Source organism: Bombina bombina, chromosome 3, assembly GCF_027579735.1.
Source record: "Bombina bombina isolate aBomBom1 chromosome 3, aBomBom1.pri, whole genome shotgun sequence".
NCBI lineage: Eukaryota > Metazoa > Chordata > Amphibia > Anura > Bombinatoridae > Bombina > Bombina bombina.
The window spans coordinates 459,580,677-459,601,677 of NC_069501.1; the positions used below are offsets into that span (position 1 = coordinate 459,580,677).

At 34.3% G+C, this 21,001-nt stretch overlaps 1 protein-coding gene across 1 annotated transcript in view; it reads right to left on the bottom strand.

Annotated features, from left to right (window-relative positions):
• The window catches only part of LAMB3 (laminin subunit beta 3), a 123,142-nt gene that overhangs the window by 60,013 nt on the left and 42,128 nt on the right, over nucleotides 1–21,001 (bottom strand). Inside the window, exons 4-9 of the mRNA XM_053706691.1 lie at nucleotides 7,560–7,674; nucleotides 6,517–6,590; nucleotides 5,040–5,222; nucleotides 3,084–3,147; nucleotides 2,787–2,980; nucleotides 2,272–2,392 (exon numbers count right to left, since the gene is read on the bottom strand). Coding sequence (XP_053562666.1) covers nucleotides 2,272–2,392; nucleotides 2,787–2,980; nucleotides 3,084–3,147; nucleotides 5,040–5,222; nucleotides 6,517–6,590; nucleotides 7,560–7,674 — 751 coding nt within the window. The remainder of the gene's footprint in view (nucleotides 1–2,271; nucleotides 2,393–2,786; nucleotides 2,981–3,083; nucleotides 3,148–5,039; nucleotides 5,223–6,516; nucleotides 6,591–7,559; nucleotides 7,675–21,001) is intronic.

A 21,001-nucleotide genomic window follows, 5' to 3' on the forward strand; every position in this document is an offset into this window, starting at 1 on the left:
ATATCTATCTGATAACTGGCAATATTTTTGTAGGCTATTTTTGTAGGTCACTTATGGGATGGTATAGTCATATAATGCTATGCAAACTACTACCTATTTAGTTGCTGTATGTAAGATTAGGTATTTTGGATTGTATTCTTCTACATGTTCTTTTGCTATATTCTTTTCTTTTATCACATGCAGTACTACTATATAGATAGACTTGTGGGTGCTTGGGACTACGTGCTGTGATTAGCACGAATATACTTGAATGCAATTTTGCATCAATATCCGGCAATAGCAACAATTGTATCTGTATCAGCGATACGCTCTCTAACACACAGCTGTTTTTTGTTTTTGGGCGTCGGCTATACACTCTAACGTGATTGGTGAAGATTTGGCCAATGAGGTTTACAGTACAGCATGTACGCTGTTAACGGAAGTAGTGAATTTGCGGCACGACCCTCCACTGGCTTACATACTATAATGTATTGTGTAGCTAAGTATTTATTATATCTGTCTCCTTCTTATTTTTAATGGTGTTTTTATTTTATTTTCACAATGGCTACCGTGTGGCGTCCGGTCTCCATAGCAACACATGAAGTGGAGGTGTACCACGTGGTTGCTATGATTTCCAGTTCGCCACGGATAGCTCTGCGGGTGGGCATTAGGCTTGTACTTAAGTTTCGTAAGTAGTGTATGTTTGTTTGCTGTTGGTTTGAAAACGGGATAAAACCCGAAACGTCACTTTAATAAAAAGAATAAGAATTCAAGACCCGGTGAGTGCCTTTTTCTTTCTTGAACTGTATACACGTATTTAAAGTGCACCCTGGGCAGAAGATATTTCAATTTGTTACTGAGAGTGCTGTACCACCAATGACTGTTTTTTTTTATTATATATATATATATATATATATATATATATATATATATATATATATATATATATATATATATATGTGTGCTGGTAGTCATTGATTACTGATTGATATGTTGTGGTCAGTAACTTCAACAAAGTTACTTACACCGCTTGATATATTTTGCACCACCCTCTTGTGAATACTAGAGTATTTACATGATGATTACAAATATTACCTGTTGTGAGATGACAGAGGTGGTGGCTGAGTACCCCCATAAAAAAAGCCATATAAAAGTATTTGCGATTTTATGCAGGCAATTTATTTGCATCATTTCAAAATGTTTGACTGTATTTGTATATTGATTTGCATTAATAACCACTGCTTTGTGCAATTATTTTGTCTCATTGAAAGCACTCTCAATTCTATTTAAAAAATGTTGAATACTCTACAAGTGTCCACAAGATGGCGATATAATCTGTATTTTAAACTATTTTGCTTTGCAGAGAAAGTATGGTAAACTCAAAATGTAATTCTTCATAAAAAATCATTTTTTATAATTAAATAACTTTGCAATGTACATTCATTATTTATTTTTCCTGCTTTTCCTGTAATTTAACTCTGAGAAGTGTAGAGTCTCCATAGAATGCAGAACCCTAACACAGTTATAAGCTATATATAGTGACTGGTTGATATGTATAGGATCTTATTTATATCAGAAAATTAATTAAAATAAACAAGTAATTTTGAAATGGTATTGCCTGATATCTAAAGGGGAGTTACTGCACATGGGCAAACATGTCAGTACTGGAATGTAGTGAAAGCTAGATTTCAACATGGTGGCACCTATGGCTAAAGGAAGGTGGGGAAGAACCTCAATACTATGCTTATAAAATATATAAAGTGTTTAATGTCTCTTTAAATTGTATAAATTATTCCCCTGGTATAGAACTAAGATAAATACTATAAATAAATATATATATATATAAATTATATATATATTATTTATATATAAATATATAGAAAAATGCATAAAAAGTTTCATCTTAATGGGAACTAAAAGATGGAATTGTAGGACAACTGTCATCATAAGTTATATCCACCAGGTAGTGCTTTCAGTCTCCATACCCACAATAAGATCACCATCAGGTTTATATAATGTTATTGCTTCAGTATTGGTTAGTAAAACACTTAAACAATTATATATAGATAATAATATCCTCAAAATGATTCTAAAGCAATATTATATATTTATATATATATATATATATATATATATATATATATATATATATATATATATATATCTTATGTTAAAATACTGACTTTCAGGCATATACGTGCCTGGTATTGATGCTTCCTAAAAATAATAATGGCTAGCCAATTATACTGCACTGTGCACATTAAACATGATATATTAATGTGAGTGACTTACGTCTGCATTCATTTGGGTTCTGATCATCTGCTGGTCTCCAAGGAAGATCACTGTAGAGTTCAGCACAGCGGTCACAGTTTGGTCCTACAGTATTATGTTTGCATGCACAGGTCTCAAATACCTAGAGCAATAATATGAATTACTTAATATTAATTACTTAATTCACAAACAAAATGGCATCAATTTATATGTATGGGATTTGTGTATGAACTTAAACTAAGGCTGGACAAGTGTGCAGTCATGAGATTGATGATAGATAGATGAAAGATAGATGGAAAGATAGATAGATGGTAGATAGATGATAGATAGATAGATAGATAGATAGATAGATAGATGATCGATAGATATATAGATGATCGATAGATAGATAGATAGATAGATAGATAGATAGATAATAGATAGAGATAGATAGATATAGAAAGATAGATAATAGATAGATAGATAGATAGATAGATAGATAGATAAATAGATAGATAGATAGATAGATAGATAGGGCATATTTTCTGTTGGTTCACCTGAATATCTCCATATGGGTCTCTACTAGGTACTCCACTGGGTACACATTGATCTGCATGCCCATAACAAAGACATGTGCCATGGACACGCATCTCATTTACTGAATAGAAAGCACTTGGCACTCGATACCGCCTGACAGGTAGTCGTATAAGCTGTGTGAAATTGATTCGAAGGTTGGTAATTTCACCAAGGTCTGGAAAACATGCAAACAAAATTGTAAAAATAAATACATATTTGAAAGGAGGCAAAAAACTAGATGAAAAAAGAAGGCAGCTTGCAAGTTAGGTTACACTTACTCTGGATTCGTTGACTTTGAGATACAGGGACTGAAAATGTCAACTCTTCTAGGCTAAATCGCATCTGTTGGAAAACAAAACATAAATTAAGCAACAGTGTTATTAACTTTATCCAAGCATGAAGTATTATTTTGCTCATTCTTACCTTGACTATCTTTAATGGGATATTACTTTCAAAAAAGTTTTTTCATGATTTTAAAGTGAAGAGGAAATGTATGTTTGTGTATAACCTATCCCTAGTAATCAATTGTTCATTGGTTGATTATGACACCTTTCATGGTTCTTTTGATGTATAGTGTTACAGCTCTACAAGTTTAAAAATAAAAAGTAGCATAATCAGCCCAGAATATTACATTTAAAAAAAACAGAAAGCCTTAGTATAAATTGAGACTAGGGAACAGGGAATTTAAGGAGGTAGGGGATGAGCAAGACCAAGAAAAGTGCCCCTTTTTTTACTTTCTCAGTATTTGTGCATATGTATTACTTGTAAATGGTCAATTTAATTGTTTTATGTTCATCTCCCTCTCTCTTATTCTCTCTCTCTAGATATTTATTTCTAACATATAATTTTGTCCTAAGTACCAGAACGGTAAGGCCTGTGCTTGTGGTCTTCAATAAACCCCCACCCCCTCCTCAGTCTTTCTTTTCTCTGGCTGCCTGTGCCCTCTATGCTCGAGTGACCTTAAAGGGACATTAAACACCAAATAAATGCTAGATAGAATGATGCATTCAAAGAAAAGATTACTCTGAGTATAACATGACTATGCATTTTTAAAGTTTCATTAGCTATATTTAAATGTTGACAAAATAAGTGTAAAGTTTTAGGGGCATATTTATCAAAATGCGAGCGGACATGATACGATGTAGTGTATCATGTCCGCTGCACATAGATAAATACCAACAGTATACACTGTCGGCATTTATCATTACACAAGCACCAGAACTGCTTGTGCAATACCGCCCCCTGCTGATTCGTGGCCATTCGTGGCTGCTAGCATGGGGTGTCAATCAACCCGATCGTATTAGATTGTATTAGATCAGGTTGATTTTCTCTCCACCGCATCAGAGCAGCCAGAAAAGTTATGGAGCACTAAGGGGCATCAAGCTCCATTCGGAGCTTGATAATTCGGCCCTTTAGTGTCTATAAAACAATGGGAGCTGCCATTTTGTAACTTAGGTTATCTTCTTTGCTGTGGCCAATTAGGGACAGTTATAAAGAGGTCACTAGAGTGTGCAGCCAATGGCTGTGGGGAATATAACAGTGATTTGCACTTCCATTTCTAACAGGAACTGAAAAGCTCTTAATTTCAGAATGGAATTACGGAAAAGGGGGACAAATGAAATAATGAAAGTATATAGCTGAGTTTTTTTGTATATACAATTTATAATTTTATATTACCATCGAAAAAGTGTTTAATGTCTTTTTAAGCTTTCCAAGGGAGGATCTAATAATGAAAAACTGAGATTTCCAGTATACCTGTATTATATATTTTGGACCTGTTTGTCAAACAGTATTATTGCATTTACAAATAACACGTATGCACAAATACACTTCATATTAATTAGGGTTGCTAAACTGGTAATAAAAATTATAAGTGAGAATAAACTGGGACTGGAAAGGATTTTCTAGGCCTTGTTTTCAACTGGGGTACACCTTTTCCATGGGCATTGACAAAACATAGAACAGGGGTTGAGATTAATCCAAGGTGCCCATACCATGTTTATATAAAGGGTTATAATTTATATACCTCTATATTTGGAATGTATTATTGAATGACATTTTAAATTATGTTGGCAAGGTTGCTTATTATAAATATACATGTTGCAACATTTGCACCCAGTATTATGTGATTATGTGGAAAGGAAGTGTAGGCAAGGTGGGGGTTAAATAAGGAATAAGCATGGAGACCTCTGCTTTCCCTAGTTAAAGTGTTCATTACTCTGCTGTAGTCTTACCTTTCCACCCTGTGTGGGGTCACCCTGCAAGTTCTGACAATGCACATCACCTAAATGATGGAGGCGCCCCCTGCTGATATGTGGGAAAGCAGCAGAACAGTCATAGGCATAGTACTGATATGGATGCCAGGTCCTTCCAAAATCCGAGGAACGTTCAATTACCATGGCAGCCGGACGGGGGTTCTGTGGAGGCAAATAAAAATGTGTCAAGATAATGCAAATTAATTTGGTGATGAGAGGCAGAGTGTAAATATGAAGTTATTTGCGATTAGACACAAAAAAATGTCAATATATTAAACTATATCTTGTAGACAGATTCAGATCGACTATGTTAAAATCTACCATGTTGAACTTCCCTAGACCATTTCTGACTTCTACCACCAACTTTTGCCTAGTTATGTCACCTTTAATATGTGAACTAACTACTGCTATTCCACCAGGGATGATCTGTCTCATTAGGTGAACCTAGAAGGTCACACTAGATATAAAAGACCTAGGGACACATTCCAAACAATGGCCTAAACTACTGCTGGTTTATTGGCACGTGTGTATTAGCTACTGTTATCCCACCAGGGTCAGAAGGTCTATTAGGCAAATCTAGAAGGTCACCTGGGACACAAAGGATCTAGGGGCACATTCCATCCACAGGTAAAACTAAAGCCAGAGCAGTAGCAATGGAGTTGAGTGCTGGGGAGGCCCATAGACTATGGACAACTCAGGAGCCTCAAGAAGCACAGAGAGGATAGTAGCTGCCTCAAATAGAACCTCCTTATATTGAGTGAGCACCAGCAGTCACAGCATCTCCCTTCTCCTCCCCCTTCCATTGTCCCTCCCTCTGCAGCTTCCAATGGTAATGCTGAGGCTTCAGCTGGTTGCCATCCACCACTAGGCCCCAGCATCTCTAACAGTGTTTTCTGGAAACCAACATAAACAGCAAGAAGACTGTGGCCTATCAGTGTGAGGGCCCATGGTGGGTGTGCACCGAGTGTTGGGCCAAGCAGGTGCATGAGACCCTTGGGTTGGCCCTGTATCCAACAAACATAGAATAATCTATACTTTTCTCATTGTGATATCTGATGAGCTGTGCTGAAGTATCCAAGTGTCCAGACACATCAATAGGACTATGTGAATATAATAAAGATTTCTGTCACTTTACAAACAAGAAACAATAAAAAATGCAAAAACATCCCTAGATATTTACGTGATCTAATGCCAGGCAAGTTTGTTGATACAAATGTTCATATTATAATGCTATATTGAAATAAAAGAACAAAAATGTCTGTGTTGACTGCTTTCTTTATGGTTTGGAAACATGCTTATGTAATCATTTGCTGGTTAAAGGATTTTCAATGGTTGATTTTGAAGAACACTTTAGTAACAAATATGATAATATTCATTACAAGGGCGTGGCAATCATTAAAAAGCATAGGAACACATGATTCTACAGGAAACTGATTATAGATTGTCAGAGACTTACCCTGAAATCCAAACTGACATCACTGAACTGGAACTTCCTGCCCAGATCAAATTGCAGTGTAACAGCATCTACACCTGTGGAGATAACAGCATATTACACACTGGGTAACTCTTTTATTCTAAATATCAACATACTTTTGTAGGGTTGTACATTGCAAACAGAATGTTCTGCTTTGTGACTACATACAAACAAATGATTAAATTAAATCCCTTTTGTAATTTTTACACAAAAGCAAGAGGCGTTTTATGTCCATTTAATTTTAAAAATATGTTTAACCAACCACTTTGTAGTTAAAGGCAAGTAACAGTATAATGAGAAAATGTTATAACACATTAAAACATTTTCTGATTACAGTTCTATGTCACCTTATACACTGTTCTTAAAGGGACATGAAATTCACTATTTTAAACAGCTTTACAATTTACTTCTATTATGAAATTTGCTTTATTTTCTTGGCTGCCATCAACCACTAGGCTTTGTTGAAGGTGCAGCAATGCCTTACTGGGAGCTAGCTGAGCACATTGTGTGAAGCCATAGATGTGAAGCCACGGCATGTGACGTCATTAAAGATTGCCTCAACTGAACACATGAGTTACCGTAATAATGGAGTGGTAGAAACTACAAAACCCAGAAGGTAAAACAGTGCATCAGGTGTGCGGAGGGGACCAATCCACTAGCAGCATTTGAAGAAACAGAAGTCCTGAGCACTCCAGGGGTTTCTTATATATGTGAAGCCACTAGTCAGCAGTTAATTCCCAGTAGTACATTGCTGCCCCTTAGCCTACCTAGGTATGCTTTTCAACAAATTATAGCATGAAAACAAAGCCAATTACATATTAGAAGTAAATTGGAAAGGTGTTTAAATTGCATGCTTTGTCTGAATCATGAAAGTTTGATTTGGACTTTACTGTCCCTTTAAGTCAGCATTATTTTTTCTAATTTTTAAATCCATCATTATGTTGTAAGATATGTGGAGAAGCCTTTAAAAAGAACAAGTTATCTCTAATTAATAATGTATCAACCCGCAGTTGGCTGGATCATACCATTTTCAGACTGCCACCAGCGCTGATGACCCATGGGAGATAGAACATTGATAATGCGATGGCTGACTGCTGTTAAGGGCTCTCGCGAATCACATCGACAACATGTCATCTGCGTCTAAAAGAAACACACACAAAAAAGGAGATTTGTCATTAAGCACATCCGTTTTGTGTCTTTGGAGTACAGTTAGAGTTGGAAGACATCTGGATAAACTGATCTTCTCAAACTATTCTTGAATCTTACACGCTCATGAACTGAAAGTTATATTTATGTATAAGAGTATTTGCTATTTACTGGCTTAAAGGAATCTGCAGTAGATTTGCATAATCAACAGGTGCATGATAAAAAAGACAACGCAATACCACTTAGTCTGAACTTCAAATGAGTAGTAGATTTTTTTTTCTAACAAATTTCAAAGTTATGTCTATTGTCACTCCCCCTGTATCATGTGACATCCATCAGCCAATCACAAATGCATATACTTTTATTCCTTGAATTCTTGCACATGCTCAGTAGGAGCTGGTGACTCAAAAGGTCTAAATATGAAAAGACTGTACGCATTTTTTTAATGAAAGTAAATTGCAAAGTTGTTTAAAATTGCCTGTTCTATCTGAATCATGAACGTTTAATTTTGACTTGGGTGTCCCTTTAATTACACCATTTTACTATTCTATTAATTAATCAATATGGCCAACAATGTTCTCTGAGCATTAGCTGCCACATTGTTTATTTTAGGATGTATCTGTAGCAAAAGAGCAAGATATTTTTGGTAAAAATTATCCCTAGGGGTTCAAATGAGTAAAATTCCATTTGACTCAGACAGTGACTGAGTGGCAAAACAGTTTGTGATATTTATCACAAACATCTTACTCGTATTAAGTTCAATTTTCTACCCAACTTTGACATAGAATTACGGTTAATCGCCTCTCGTGATTCTTTCTATTTTCTGTCTACAATGATTTTAACCTCTGACTCCATTAAACATTTGTGTACCCAGAGGACACCCTGACAATGTTGTTGATTCATTCATGAAAACTCCAGACCCATCACAAGTCCCTGAAATGTTAAAAATAACTGAGAGCTTGTTACTCATCAATAAAGTTAAGAAACTAGACAATTTATAAATAACTTCTTACACATAGAATTAAAGGGTTATGAAACCCAACAATTTTCTTTTCTGATTCAGACAAAACATAACATTTTCTTTTATTATCAAATTTGCTTAATTCCCGTGATATTCTGTGTTGAAGAGATACCTAGGTAGGCATCTGGAGCACTAAATGGCATCTATTGCTCTTGCAAATAGATATCATTCTAGTGCTGCCGAAAAGGCATATGTCAATGCTTTTGACAAAAGATACTAAGAGAATGAAGAAAAATTGATAATAGAAGTAAATTAGAATGTGTTTTTTTATTGCATGCTCTATCTGAATGATGAAAGAAAAAATTTGATTTTCATATCCCTTTAAGTAAAAAAAAAATAACTTAAAAATTGCAGCATTTAAACATGAATAAAACGTGTAGAAAAAAAAGGTTTACATTTAAAGGGACTGTCTAACTTTTGTTGAAAAAGATAGACAATGCCTTTACTACCCATTCCTAATCTTTGCATAACCAATACTGCTGTATTAATATACATCTAAAACACAAAATATGTGCCTGTTTTTTAAGCCCATGCAGGCCACCTTTATCTTGTCCGTTTTATAAGCTTTCACAGCAAGACAGAGCTAGTTAATGGGTAGGTACCTTATAGATAACACTGTGCTCACTCCTGTGGAGTTACACATGAGACGACACTGATTGGCTAAAATGCAAGTCATAAACAGCCCTGAGATAAGGGGCATTCTGAGAGGCTTAGATACAAGGTAATCATAGAGGTAAAAAGTGTATTAAAGGGACAGTACACTGTAAAATAGTTTTTCCATAAATGTATTTTAAATGACTTGTTATACCAACTGCAGAGTATAAAATATTTGAGAAATTGCATTTTCGGGTTTATTTGTGTATCTGAAGTAGCTGGTTTTGTGCTTTGAAACCACAGCCTATTACAATGGGTTGAGCTTCAGGTAATATCAGATCTCATTATGTTATCACTTTTATGTACACAGACTTGCTTCCTTATCTTATATTTGTCTGGAACACCAAAGCTCAATACATAGAGAGAACAATGGAAAATTATCATTTTATTACTTAACTATCATGCCCCCCACTGAGGGTGTAATATCTTCTGCTGGCTGTGTTTACTTATGCTTGTCAATAGCGTATACGCCAGTATCAAAACTTTCAGTATAGGTTGGGAAACCACAAGCTAAATCAGCTATTTCAAATGCTGAAATATGAGTAAAGGAGCTACTTGCAACCAATTTAATACACTCTAGCAGGTAAAAAGGATCATTGGGAATAATTTAAAGGGGAGAAAGTTTTTGGGTGAACTGTCCCTTTAATATAACTGTATTGGTTTTATAAAACTGGTGAATTGGTAATAAAGGGATTATCTAACTTTTAAAACAATCACAATTTTGGAGTAGACGGCCCCTTTAAACTAATACAGCTTTATCAGTTGTGTACTTCCTTTCAATACTAATTGGTTGATAAATATCAGTAACCGAATCACTATAGACATTTATGTGCAGCCACCAATCAACAGCTAGCTCCTGAGCCTACCTGGGTATCCTTTTCAGCAAAGGATACAAAGAGGCCTAAGCAAATTAGATAATAGAAGTAAATTGGAAAGTTGTTTAAAATGGTATGCTCAATCTGAATCATCAAAGAAAAACATTTGATTTCATGTGCCTTTAAATTTAAATGTTTATTAAGCTACTACAAATATCAACATGTTTGATATTTGTGCTATAGCATTTTAAACACAAGGTGTTTATATTGGTATATACCTGTACCTTGTTGAAAGTTTTGGCCTTACTTTTGAGATGTTCTGATTCCATCACAGACAAGTCTGTAATAGTTTTTTAAGGTAAAGGGATTCAGACATTTTTCTTTTTTGTGTAAAACTGTACTTGTCCTACGATCCCTAACTAGTGCAAAGCAAATGATCTAAAATGGAAATGCAGCAACTCAAATGATTGGTTTAGGCTATTTGCAACATTTTGAAATCCTATCTAATAGATTTTGTCTCTGATTTTGCCTCTGCTCTGTTGGAAATTATAACAAAACAAAGATGTACAAATATATATATATATATATATATATATATATATATATATATATATATATATATATATATATATTATGTGCACTGGACCCAGCACTCACTCCAATCTTCTCTTTATTCTTGACGTTTTGGGGAAGGTTTGTCCCTCAAATGTCACAAATAAAGTGAAGATTAAAGTGAGTGCTGGGTCCAGTGTATTTAATAGATGTTTTCCCCAAGCACCCTCAAGTTGTTGACTGGAGTTAGAGTGCACTTATCAGGATCTTTATATATTATTTATATATATATATATATATATATATATATATATATATATATATATATATATAACTCTGCAAGGCAATGTTTTTTATTCCATAATGATTCCCTCCCATCCATAAAAACGTTATTTTCAATACTCAAAAATCTATTTTACTATCTATCTGTCTTTCTATCATCTATTTTATGTCTTTCATTTGCATTTTCTGTTATATGATATAAATTTAGCAACCAATTTCACCCAAGGGTCAGATTTTCAATTTCAGATTTTTTTTCTAATGATATCACACTCTGTTTTAGCCCAACTTTTTATACAGAGGGGAAAAATCATAGAGCAATTGTATATAGGGTGGGGGAGGGAAGAGGAAAGGTGATTTGAGGATTAAATAAGAGAGAATACATGATTGATGTAAAAATAAGATAAGATATCCCAGGCTTACAGGAAACCTATTAGAGGGTCTCATTCAGCTTAGTGTTGGCTGCTTTACTTGTAAGTAAGATATACAAATTATAACAATCTAAATTATACATATTTGCAACATTAAGAAAGTAAATTAAAAATGCTATCTGCATAACATAAATGTTTCTTGATTTTACGTAAGAGAATGATTTCTATAAATAATTTGCTTTGGTGGGGTGGGGGAGGTTACTGTAATATACTGAAAGTCATTTAAGGCTAATGGTCACAAATAGACAATTGTAGTTTTTTTTTTTTTTTTCTGCCTTCCTTTACATGAAGTAGGTAAAAGGTTACTGGGTGAAAAGCCAGTCTGTATAAAGTTCAACCCTCGTCTGTTACGCTGTATGTGCTTATTATTAGGAATTCTATAGACATCTGGCTTACACAAGAAACTATTTAAGGTATATACAGAAACATTGTTATATCTTATGGCAACAATATGACTTTAAAAATAAATACACATATATTTATCTATCTATCTATCTATCTATCTATATATATATATATATACACACAAACATACTTATATACAAAAATAATAAATATAAATAATATAAATATATATATAATATCAAGGAGCACCTTCATCTAGATAGCTAGAAGATAAAGAGACAGATAGATACAACTGTTGGCTAAGAATACAGTTACAGAGATCATTTTTAGGAGCAATTTAAAAATCATCAAAAAAATACATGATATTTATGCCCCTTGATTTAAACATATTTTTGTTATTAGAATTATAAAATATTTTATGGTTTTTTTTTGCCAAGCAACATGACCTTTGCTGATGCTAAAAAGAAAAGCAAATGGTTAGTTTTGCAACACTGGACTTGATGAAACATTTGGAGAGGTTGTAGGACACATTTCTTAATATTTTTGCAAGACCATTTGCAACTCATAGTTAAAAAAAATACTAAATAGTTAAAGTTGCAAAATAAACTTATTTAACACTTTGGTGGTGATTAATGGGTTAAAATCAATTTTGTTGCTGTAACATAGGGAATCTTAAATGTATATTCTAGTGTAAATATGATTGAGGCTATTTAGCCCCGGATTATTATTACCATTTATTTGTAAAGCTTCGCCAAATACTGATGCGCTTGGTTTATAAGTAGAGGAAAAAATTGGAACCGACTTATGAGGGTTGATTTAATAAAGTTCGATCGGACATGATTTGATCATGTCCACTCAACCTTTCTAAAAGCCTACAGCATACGTTGTTGCCATTTAACATTGCACAAGCATTTCTGGTGAAATGCTTGTGCAATGCCACACCCTGCTCATTCGCAGCCAATCGGCCTAGAGCAGGGGCCGTCAATCATCCCGACTGGATTGGGATGATTTTAGTCCGCCACCTAAAATTCTTACAACCACTGCTTCTTAACAACCATTTCAGGCGGACCTTAAAAGATGGGCGTAGAAAGCAGCATCCGCTGCTTAATCAATGAACTCCAAAGTCAGGGGAATGTTTAAAGGGACAGTATACTATAAAATTGTTTTTCCCCTAATGTGTTTCTAATGACTTTTTTTTTTACTAGCAGCAGAGTATAAAATGTATGAGATTTGTTTTTAAGCCTTATTTGTGTATATGAATTAGCTGGTTTTGTGTTTTGTAGCCACAACCAAGTAAAATGGGTTGAGTTTATAGGTATAATCAGATCTCTTACTTTATCACATTGTGTACATATAAAGGATTCTTTATCTTATATCTGTCCGTAAACCAATCATCAATACATGGAGAGAACAATGGAAAATTAACATTGTATTACCTTATCTCTTCTAAACCCCAAAGGGAGTCTAATTTCTTCTACTGGCTGTGTTTACACAGCTTGGCCTTAAGGCCAAAAACTTTTAAGATATGTAGGGATAGCACAGGCTAAATCAACTATTTCAAAGCCAATATAAGGGTATTGGAAATACTTGTAAACAATTTAATACACTCCAGCAGGTAAAGTGGATCACTGGGAACAAATTAAAGGGGAGATCATTTTTGAGTAAACTGTCCGTTTAAATATAGGCAGTAAAAAATCCTTTGCCTCCCCCAAACTCATGCATCAACCCATTTTAAATTATTTTTGTCTTGTATATGTTTCTAACAAACACACAGCACAGTAACTCATTCCTGCTGGACACACAGAAAAAAACATGCAAAAATTATCACCTTATTTAAAGGGACATGAAACCCAAAAATGTTCTTCTATGATTCAGAAAGAGAATACAATTTTAAAAAAGTTTCCAATTTACTTCTATTATCAAATTTGCTTTGTTCACATGGTATTCATGTGGTATTCACATGATATTCACATGGTATTCACATGATATTCACATGGTATTCACATGGTATTCACATGATATTCACATGGTATTCACATGGTATTCACATGATATTCACATGGTATTCACATGGTATTCACATGATATTCACATGGTATTACATGGTATTCACATAATATTCACGTGGTATTCACATGATATTCACATGGTATTCACATGGTATTCACATGATATTCACATGGTATTACATGGTATTCACATGATATTCACGTGGTATTCACGTTGTATTCAAATGGTATTCACGTGGTATTCATATGGTATTCACATGATATTCACATGGTACTCACATGGTATTCACATGATATTTACATGGTATTCATGTGGTATTCACGTGGTATTCACATAATATTTACATGGTATTCACTTGGTATTCACATGATATTCACATGATATTCACTAAGTATTTACATGGTATTCACATGATATTCACGTGGTATTCATGTGGTATTCACATGGTATTCACATGATATTCAGCATGGTATTAACATGGTATTCACATGATATTCACGTGGTATTCACATAGTATTCACATGGTATTCATATGGTATTCATATGGTATTCACATGATATTCACATGGTATTCACATGATATTCACATGATATTCACGTGGTATTCATGTGGTATTCACATGGTATTCACGTGGTATTCACAAGGTATTCACATGGTATTCACATTGTGTTCTATGTTGAAAAGATACCTTGGTAGGCGTCTGGAGCACTGCATGGAAGGAAACAGAGCTGCCACCTATTGCTCATCATGCAAATCAATAACATTTTGCAAAACTGCTGCTATATAGTGCTCCAGACACGTGAATTCTCCTGATTTTACATCCCTGCTTTTCAACAAAAGATACAAAAAGAATGAAGAAGATTTGATAATAGAAGTAAAATAGAAAATTGTTTAAAATTGCATAGTCTATCTGAATCATGAAAGAAAAATGTGGGATTTCATGTCTCTTTAAGCTATCTTTAGACTAGTGATAACCTAAAATAAAATATCTCCTTGGAAAATGTAGGAGCTTTAAGGCATTATTAAACAAAGCTGTTCTTCTTTTTTTTGTGCTTAATCTCTTGTTGGGAAAATATCTATTTTTGTTTTTTTGGATTGAAATATATTTTTTGATATAAATATTTAATATAAGAGAGTGCTTGATTCTGTGTCTTTTTATTGATAGTGCGTATACATGCTGTCAGATCTTTCTTTGTTTCAGGTTAAATATTGTAATCAAGGGTCTGCACCACTTCTTCTAAAAGCGATATAACTTAATCCATATAGTAATACAGAAAAAAGTTTTTGTAAACATTTCTCGCTTCTTTTGTTGATTAAACAAAATAAAACAAGGAGCGGAAGACTCTCCATGGAGCTTACAACATATAGATATCATGTTTTTCAAAGGAAGAAAGAGGCAGCACACTTTGTATCTGCAAAAAAAGCAGATCTTTAATCCAGGACGATCATGGTCAATACACAGACACATAACAATGGAGGAGGTAGGGGGCGTGTCCTACCGCGTTTCGTGCCGTGCGGGACTTAGTCATAGGATGACAGGTGAGTGTGAAGTGTATAACTATATACCCCCAACACCTCCAATCACGGCTTGGAACACGTTTCTGGGAGTGGTGAGGTACACATGACTAAAACAGTGCATTAAAAACAGAAGTACAAAAGGATTTCTGAATAACAAAATTTCCACTATTTGAAGGAATAAATACTAACAGCCTCCTAAGCAAAAAAAAGACACAAGTTATATAAATTCAATCGCTTATGCAAAAATGTTAAAGAGCATTTGAACCTGATATATGGACAGAATTTACCTATTTGGAAAAGACACCTACCTTAGGTAACAAGTTGGCCCCCAGTTTAGTAGTCAGTAACCTGAATAAAAGGAAACCGACCTGGCTCAATAAGAGGGGTACTTTCCAATGCCTGGCACGTAGTTGTGTGACTTGTGAAACTATCTCCAAAGGTGATTCATTCAAAAGTACTTCAACAGAGCTGAACTATAGATTAAATCACTATGCCAATTGCACATCCACGTTTGTGGTTTACCTGTTGGAGTGCAATTTGTGTGAGGCCCAATAATTGGTCAGACCTCTCATACACTAAGGTCCAGAATAGGTGAGCATAAGAGGGACATGAAGAAATTATGTGAAGACTTCCAGTATAGCCAATCACTTTAATGGATTACATTTCACTAACATTTCAAGTTTTGGTGTTAAGGTGATTGACCTTGTAAAATTGCCACCTAGAGGTGGCAATAAATACAAGATTCTTATGAAAAAGGAGTTACGTATAATGGATCTTCATGATAAACACTAGAGAGCCTTATGGTTTAAATAAGGAATGGAAGTTTTTTTACTGATTAAAATATTTTAGGTACGTTGATTAGGGTTTAGCCTTATTTTCTCTCTTTTTTTAGTTGCATATGGATCTCTTATTCAGTAAGCTTTATGGTATAAGTTTTGTATGTATTATTATTGATATAATTAAGATTTATGATACTAGTGGTTCAGTCTACACAATATTTATACATACTGCAATTGATAATATTCATGCACAAATTTGAGTTTGTGCACGATCTAGTTAGCATTATGTGGTCTTAATGATATGTACTGTGTACATATTTACTGTAGCTATTTAGGAGTTTTCCAAATGTCTAATTGGATACCTTAAAGATTCACCTGTAATGTTTGTGAAATATGTAACAAATAAGGTTCTCTATATAATCTGTAATTGTTGATGTTTAGGAGGCCGTTGTTTTTATTCTTATTTTTCCAAATAGGTAAATCCTGTCTATATATCGGGTTCAAATGTTCTTTAACATTTTTGCATAAGCGATTGAATTTATATAACTTGTGTCTGTTTTTTGCTTAGAAGCCTGTTAGTATCTATTCCTTCAAATAGTGGAAATTTTGTTATTCAGAAATCCTTTTGTAATTCTGTTTTTAATGCACTGTTTTAGTCCTGTGTACCTCACCACTCCCAGAAACGTGTTCCAAGCCGTCACTGGAGGTGTTGGGGTATATAGTTATACACTTCACACTCACCTGTCATCCTATGACTAAGTGCCGCCCGGTACGAAACGCGGAAAGACACGCCCCCTACCTCCTCCATTGTTACGTGTCTGTGTATTGACCATGATCGTCCTGGATTAAAGATCCGCTTTTTTGCCAATACAAAGTGTGCTGCCTCTTTCTTCCTTTGTTCATTACGGGATTGCTTTGTCCCCTTATGTGTGCCTCCACCTTTCACTTCACCTTATGCTCTCATCGAGCTGAACTTCTTTGGTCACCAGAGACTGTATATTGATCCTCAATGGATTACCTAGAGCCACGCCCCCCTTCTTTCTCATCATGTTTTTCAAAACTATAAAATAGGCCCCATGTATGAAGGAGCGAAAGGACAAGCAAGCAGGATCCGCTGCACGTATGTATCATTACACACTCAAGTGAGCATGTAATGCCAGCCCCTTCTCTCACGCAACCAATCGCGTGAGAGAAGGGATTGTCAATCACAGAGAGCGAGCGATTTTCCCTTGCCACCTCAGAGGTGGAGTAGGGTGTAAGAAGCAGCTGTCTAATGACTGCTGCTTCTTACATTGCATGGGCTCCTGATCAGCTTCCGCTGCTTAGTAGATAGAGTCCAATATATTTGGATTTAAAAAGTCTCCTATATTTATTTATTTAATATATTTGCATTTAAAACACCTCCTGTATTTATGTATTTATGAATTCATTTATTTAATTAATTAATTAATTAAATATTTACATGGCCCAAAACCAGTTTTGGAGCATAGGCAGAAACTGATTGATGATAATATTTATTTATTTATTTAATATATATTGCATTTAAAAAAAACTCCTATATTTATGCATTTGTTAATTAATTAATTAATTAATTAATTTAGTTAATTTATTAAATATGTACATGGCCCAACACCAATTTTGGAGCATAGGCAGAAACTGATTGGTGACATTCACCAATTAGGGTGCAAGTTGCCCTCCATGAAAATTCTGTACAATCTCCTGTGACTGGGTACAATGGTAGGTGGGGTCATATAATGCCTCCCCCCCTAAAAGCTCTACCTTAGTCCCTACTCTTTACTCCACAATATATATATTTTTTTTACAACAGAGCAGTCATTTTACCCCTTGGCTGCCAATAAGATAAAAAATCAATAATTTTACCTCTTTGGCTGTCAGTAACATATGCTTTTTATTTTTAGCTAACCCTCTGTGACTCTAAAAAAATATGGACATTTCAGCATCCAGAATATTTGGTGAAACATTTACTGGACAGCTTACCAAAATACTGGACTGAATGATTGAATACTGGACACCTGACTACCCTAGCACCCATCTAGTTTGCAGTATGCTTTGAAATCAGGCCCAAGGGAGTGCAAAAGCCAGGAATCTTAGAACAATATTGTGAGTCTCTTTTTTAATAACAATATAAACATTATAAAACCATGATGTAGGCACCAAAAAGATCCCTTTAATTTAGAATCTCCCTTTAAAGATATACAAAACCCAAACTTCTTATTTCGTGATTCACACACAGTATACAAATAAAAAAAATAAAAAAAAGTTTCCAATGTACTTCTATTATCAATTAACTTAGTTCTCATGGTATTTTTAGTTAAAGATAATAGATAAGCATCACTATATGGCAGCAGTTTTGCAAGAATGCCAAACTGCTGCCATATAGTGCTGCAGACAAGTGCTACATCAAAAAATTCCAAGTGAATGAAGGAATGTTATTAAAGGGACATTAAACACTAAATACATGCTAGATAGAATGATGCATTCAAAGAAAAGATTAGTCCATGACTAACATGTAGATGTATTTTTTAAAGTTTCATTAGTTGTTTAAAAAGTGACAAAATAAGTGTAAAGTTTTAGTGTCTATAAAACAATGGGAGCTGCCATGTTGTAACTTGTGTTACCTTCTCTGCTGTGGCCAATTAGGGACCGTTATAAATAGGTCACTAGAGTGGGCAGCCAATGGCTGTGCTGGATTTAACAGTGTTCTGCACTTCCATTTCTAACAGGAACTGAAAAGCTCACAATTTCAGAATGGAATTACAGGCAAAGAGGACAAAATAAATAATGAAAGTATATTGCAGAGTTGTTTTATTATATACAATTTATCATTTTATATTACCATCTCAAAGTGTTTAATGTCCCTTTAATGGAACTAAACTGTAACATTTTTGTTCAACTGTATACTATCTCTATATGACAGAAAGAGGTTTGGTTTCTTATCCCTTTTATTATAGTTAGAGAAATAACAGAAATATTGGATACATAGATATTTAGAAATATTAGATAAGAATAAGATTAAAGGGACATGAAACCCCCCCAAAAATATTTCATGATTCAGATAGAGAATAAAAATGTCAGCAACTTTCCAATGTAATTCTGTTTTCTAATTTGTTTCATTCTCTTAGTATCCTTTGTTGAAGAAGCAACAATGCACTACTGAGACCTTGTTGAACACATTGGGTGAGCCAATAACCTGCAGCATAGATGTGCAGCCACCAATCAGCTACTCCTGAGTCTACCTAGGTATCATTTTCAACAAAGGATACCAAGAGAAAAAAACTAATTAGATAATAGAAGTAAATTGGAAAGTTGTTTAAGATCACATGCTCTATCTAAATCACAAAAGAAAAAAATAGGGGTTCATGTCCCTTTAAAGGGACATGAAACCCACATTTTTTCTTTCATGATTTAGAAAGAGAATGCATTTTTAAACATCTTTCTAATTTACTTCTATTATCTAATTTGTTTTATTCTCTTGGTATCCTTTGTTGAAAAGCATATCTAGATATGCTCAGTAGTTGCTGATTGGTTGCTGCACATATAAGCCTCATATGATTGGCTCACCCATGTGCATTGCTTTTTCTTCAAATAAGGATATCTAAAAAATGAAGCAAAATAAATAATAGAAGTAAATTGTAATGTTGTTTAAATTTGTATGTTCTATCTGAATCATGAAAGAAAGATTTTGAGTTTAGTGGCCCTTTAAGCTATATTTAATTCTCTATAACTCTGTTCACACTATTGATAAAATTGCAACTTTATTTAGGTACAATTCCCATAAAAATGTCTTCTACCATAGTAGCTTACAACACTAATTTCCCGGTCAAGCAAAATTCAGTTGGACATTCCATTCCTCTGTCTCAATTACTATAAAGTCAGTGCATAGTCAGAAAATACATTAAGGTCCCAGGAGCACTGACAATCAATGCTTGCTCAGAAATACTGGCTGGAATTTCTTCTGTTACATAGATGAATGTGTTTCTGGCAGTGGTAAAGAGCAAAGAAGGAAAAATCATATATTCTAGTATTTCATAATATCTCTAAAAATATATTTAGCGCTATCTTAAAACACAGTCACCAAAGGGATAAGGAAGTTCTTTATTGATGACAAATTTTCCTCTGAGAATTTAACAAGCTGCTTCAATTTGTTACAATATTTTATTATTTAAAAAGCCATGATACCCAAATGTTGAAAGACTTGAAACTGATGCAGCATAGCTGTAAAAAGCTGACTAGAAAATATCACCTGAGAATCTGGAATATGTAAAAAAGAAAGATATTTTACCTCAAAATGTCCTAAGTTTTAAAACCCCATTGCAAAGGACTTTAAGCAGCAAATCAGTATGCCTGTCCCGGGACAGGCAAGGGAGTGAGCTTCGCGCACACTCCTGTAATTTCCCTATTCAGTTTAAGGAAGTTTACTATGAAATCTCATGAGAGTTAAGTGAAATCTCATGAGATCACAGTAAAAGAGTTCATGACCTCAGCACTTCTGATGCTGATTGGCTGCTGTTCATTTCTTCATTTTTTATTTTTTTTACCTGCAGCTGGGCAGTAACTGAAAGATAACTTTTTACACAGAACTTACTCTGGTGAGCTGAGGAAATTGTGAGGTAAAATATCTTCTTTTTTACATGAAGATGCTCAGGTGATATTTTCCTGTCAGCTTTTTACAGTTATACTGCATCAGTTTCAAGTGATTTAGCATATGCTAAATTTCTGGCAGTGGTAAAGAGCAAAGAAGGAAAAATCATATATTCTAGTATTTCATAATATCTCTAAAAATATATTTAGCGCTATCTTAAAACACAGTCACCAAAGGGATAAGGAAGTTCTTTATTGATGACAAATTTTCCTCTGAGAATTTAACAAGCTGCTTCAATTTGTTACAATATTTT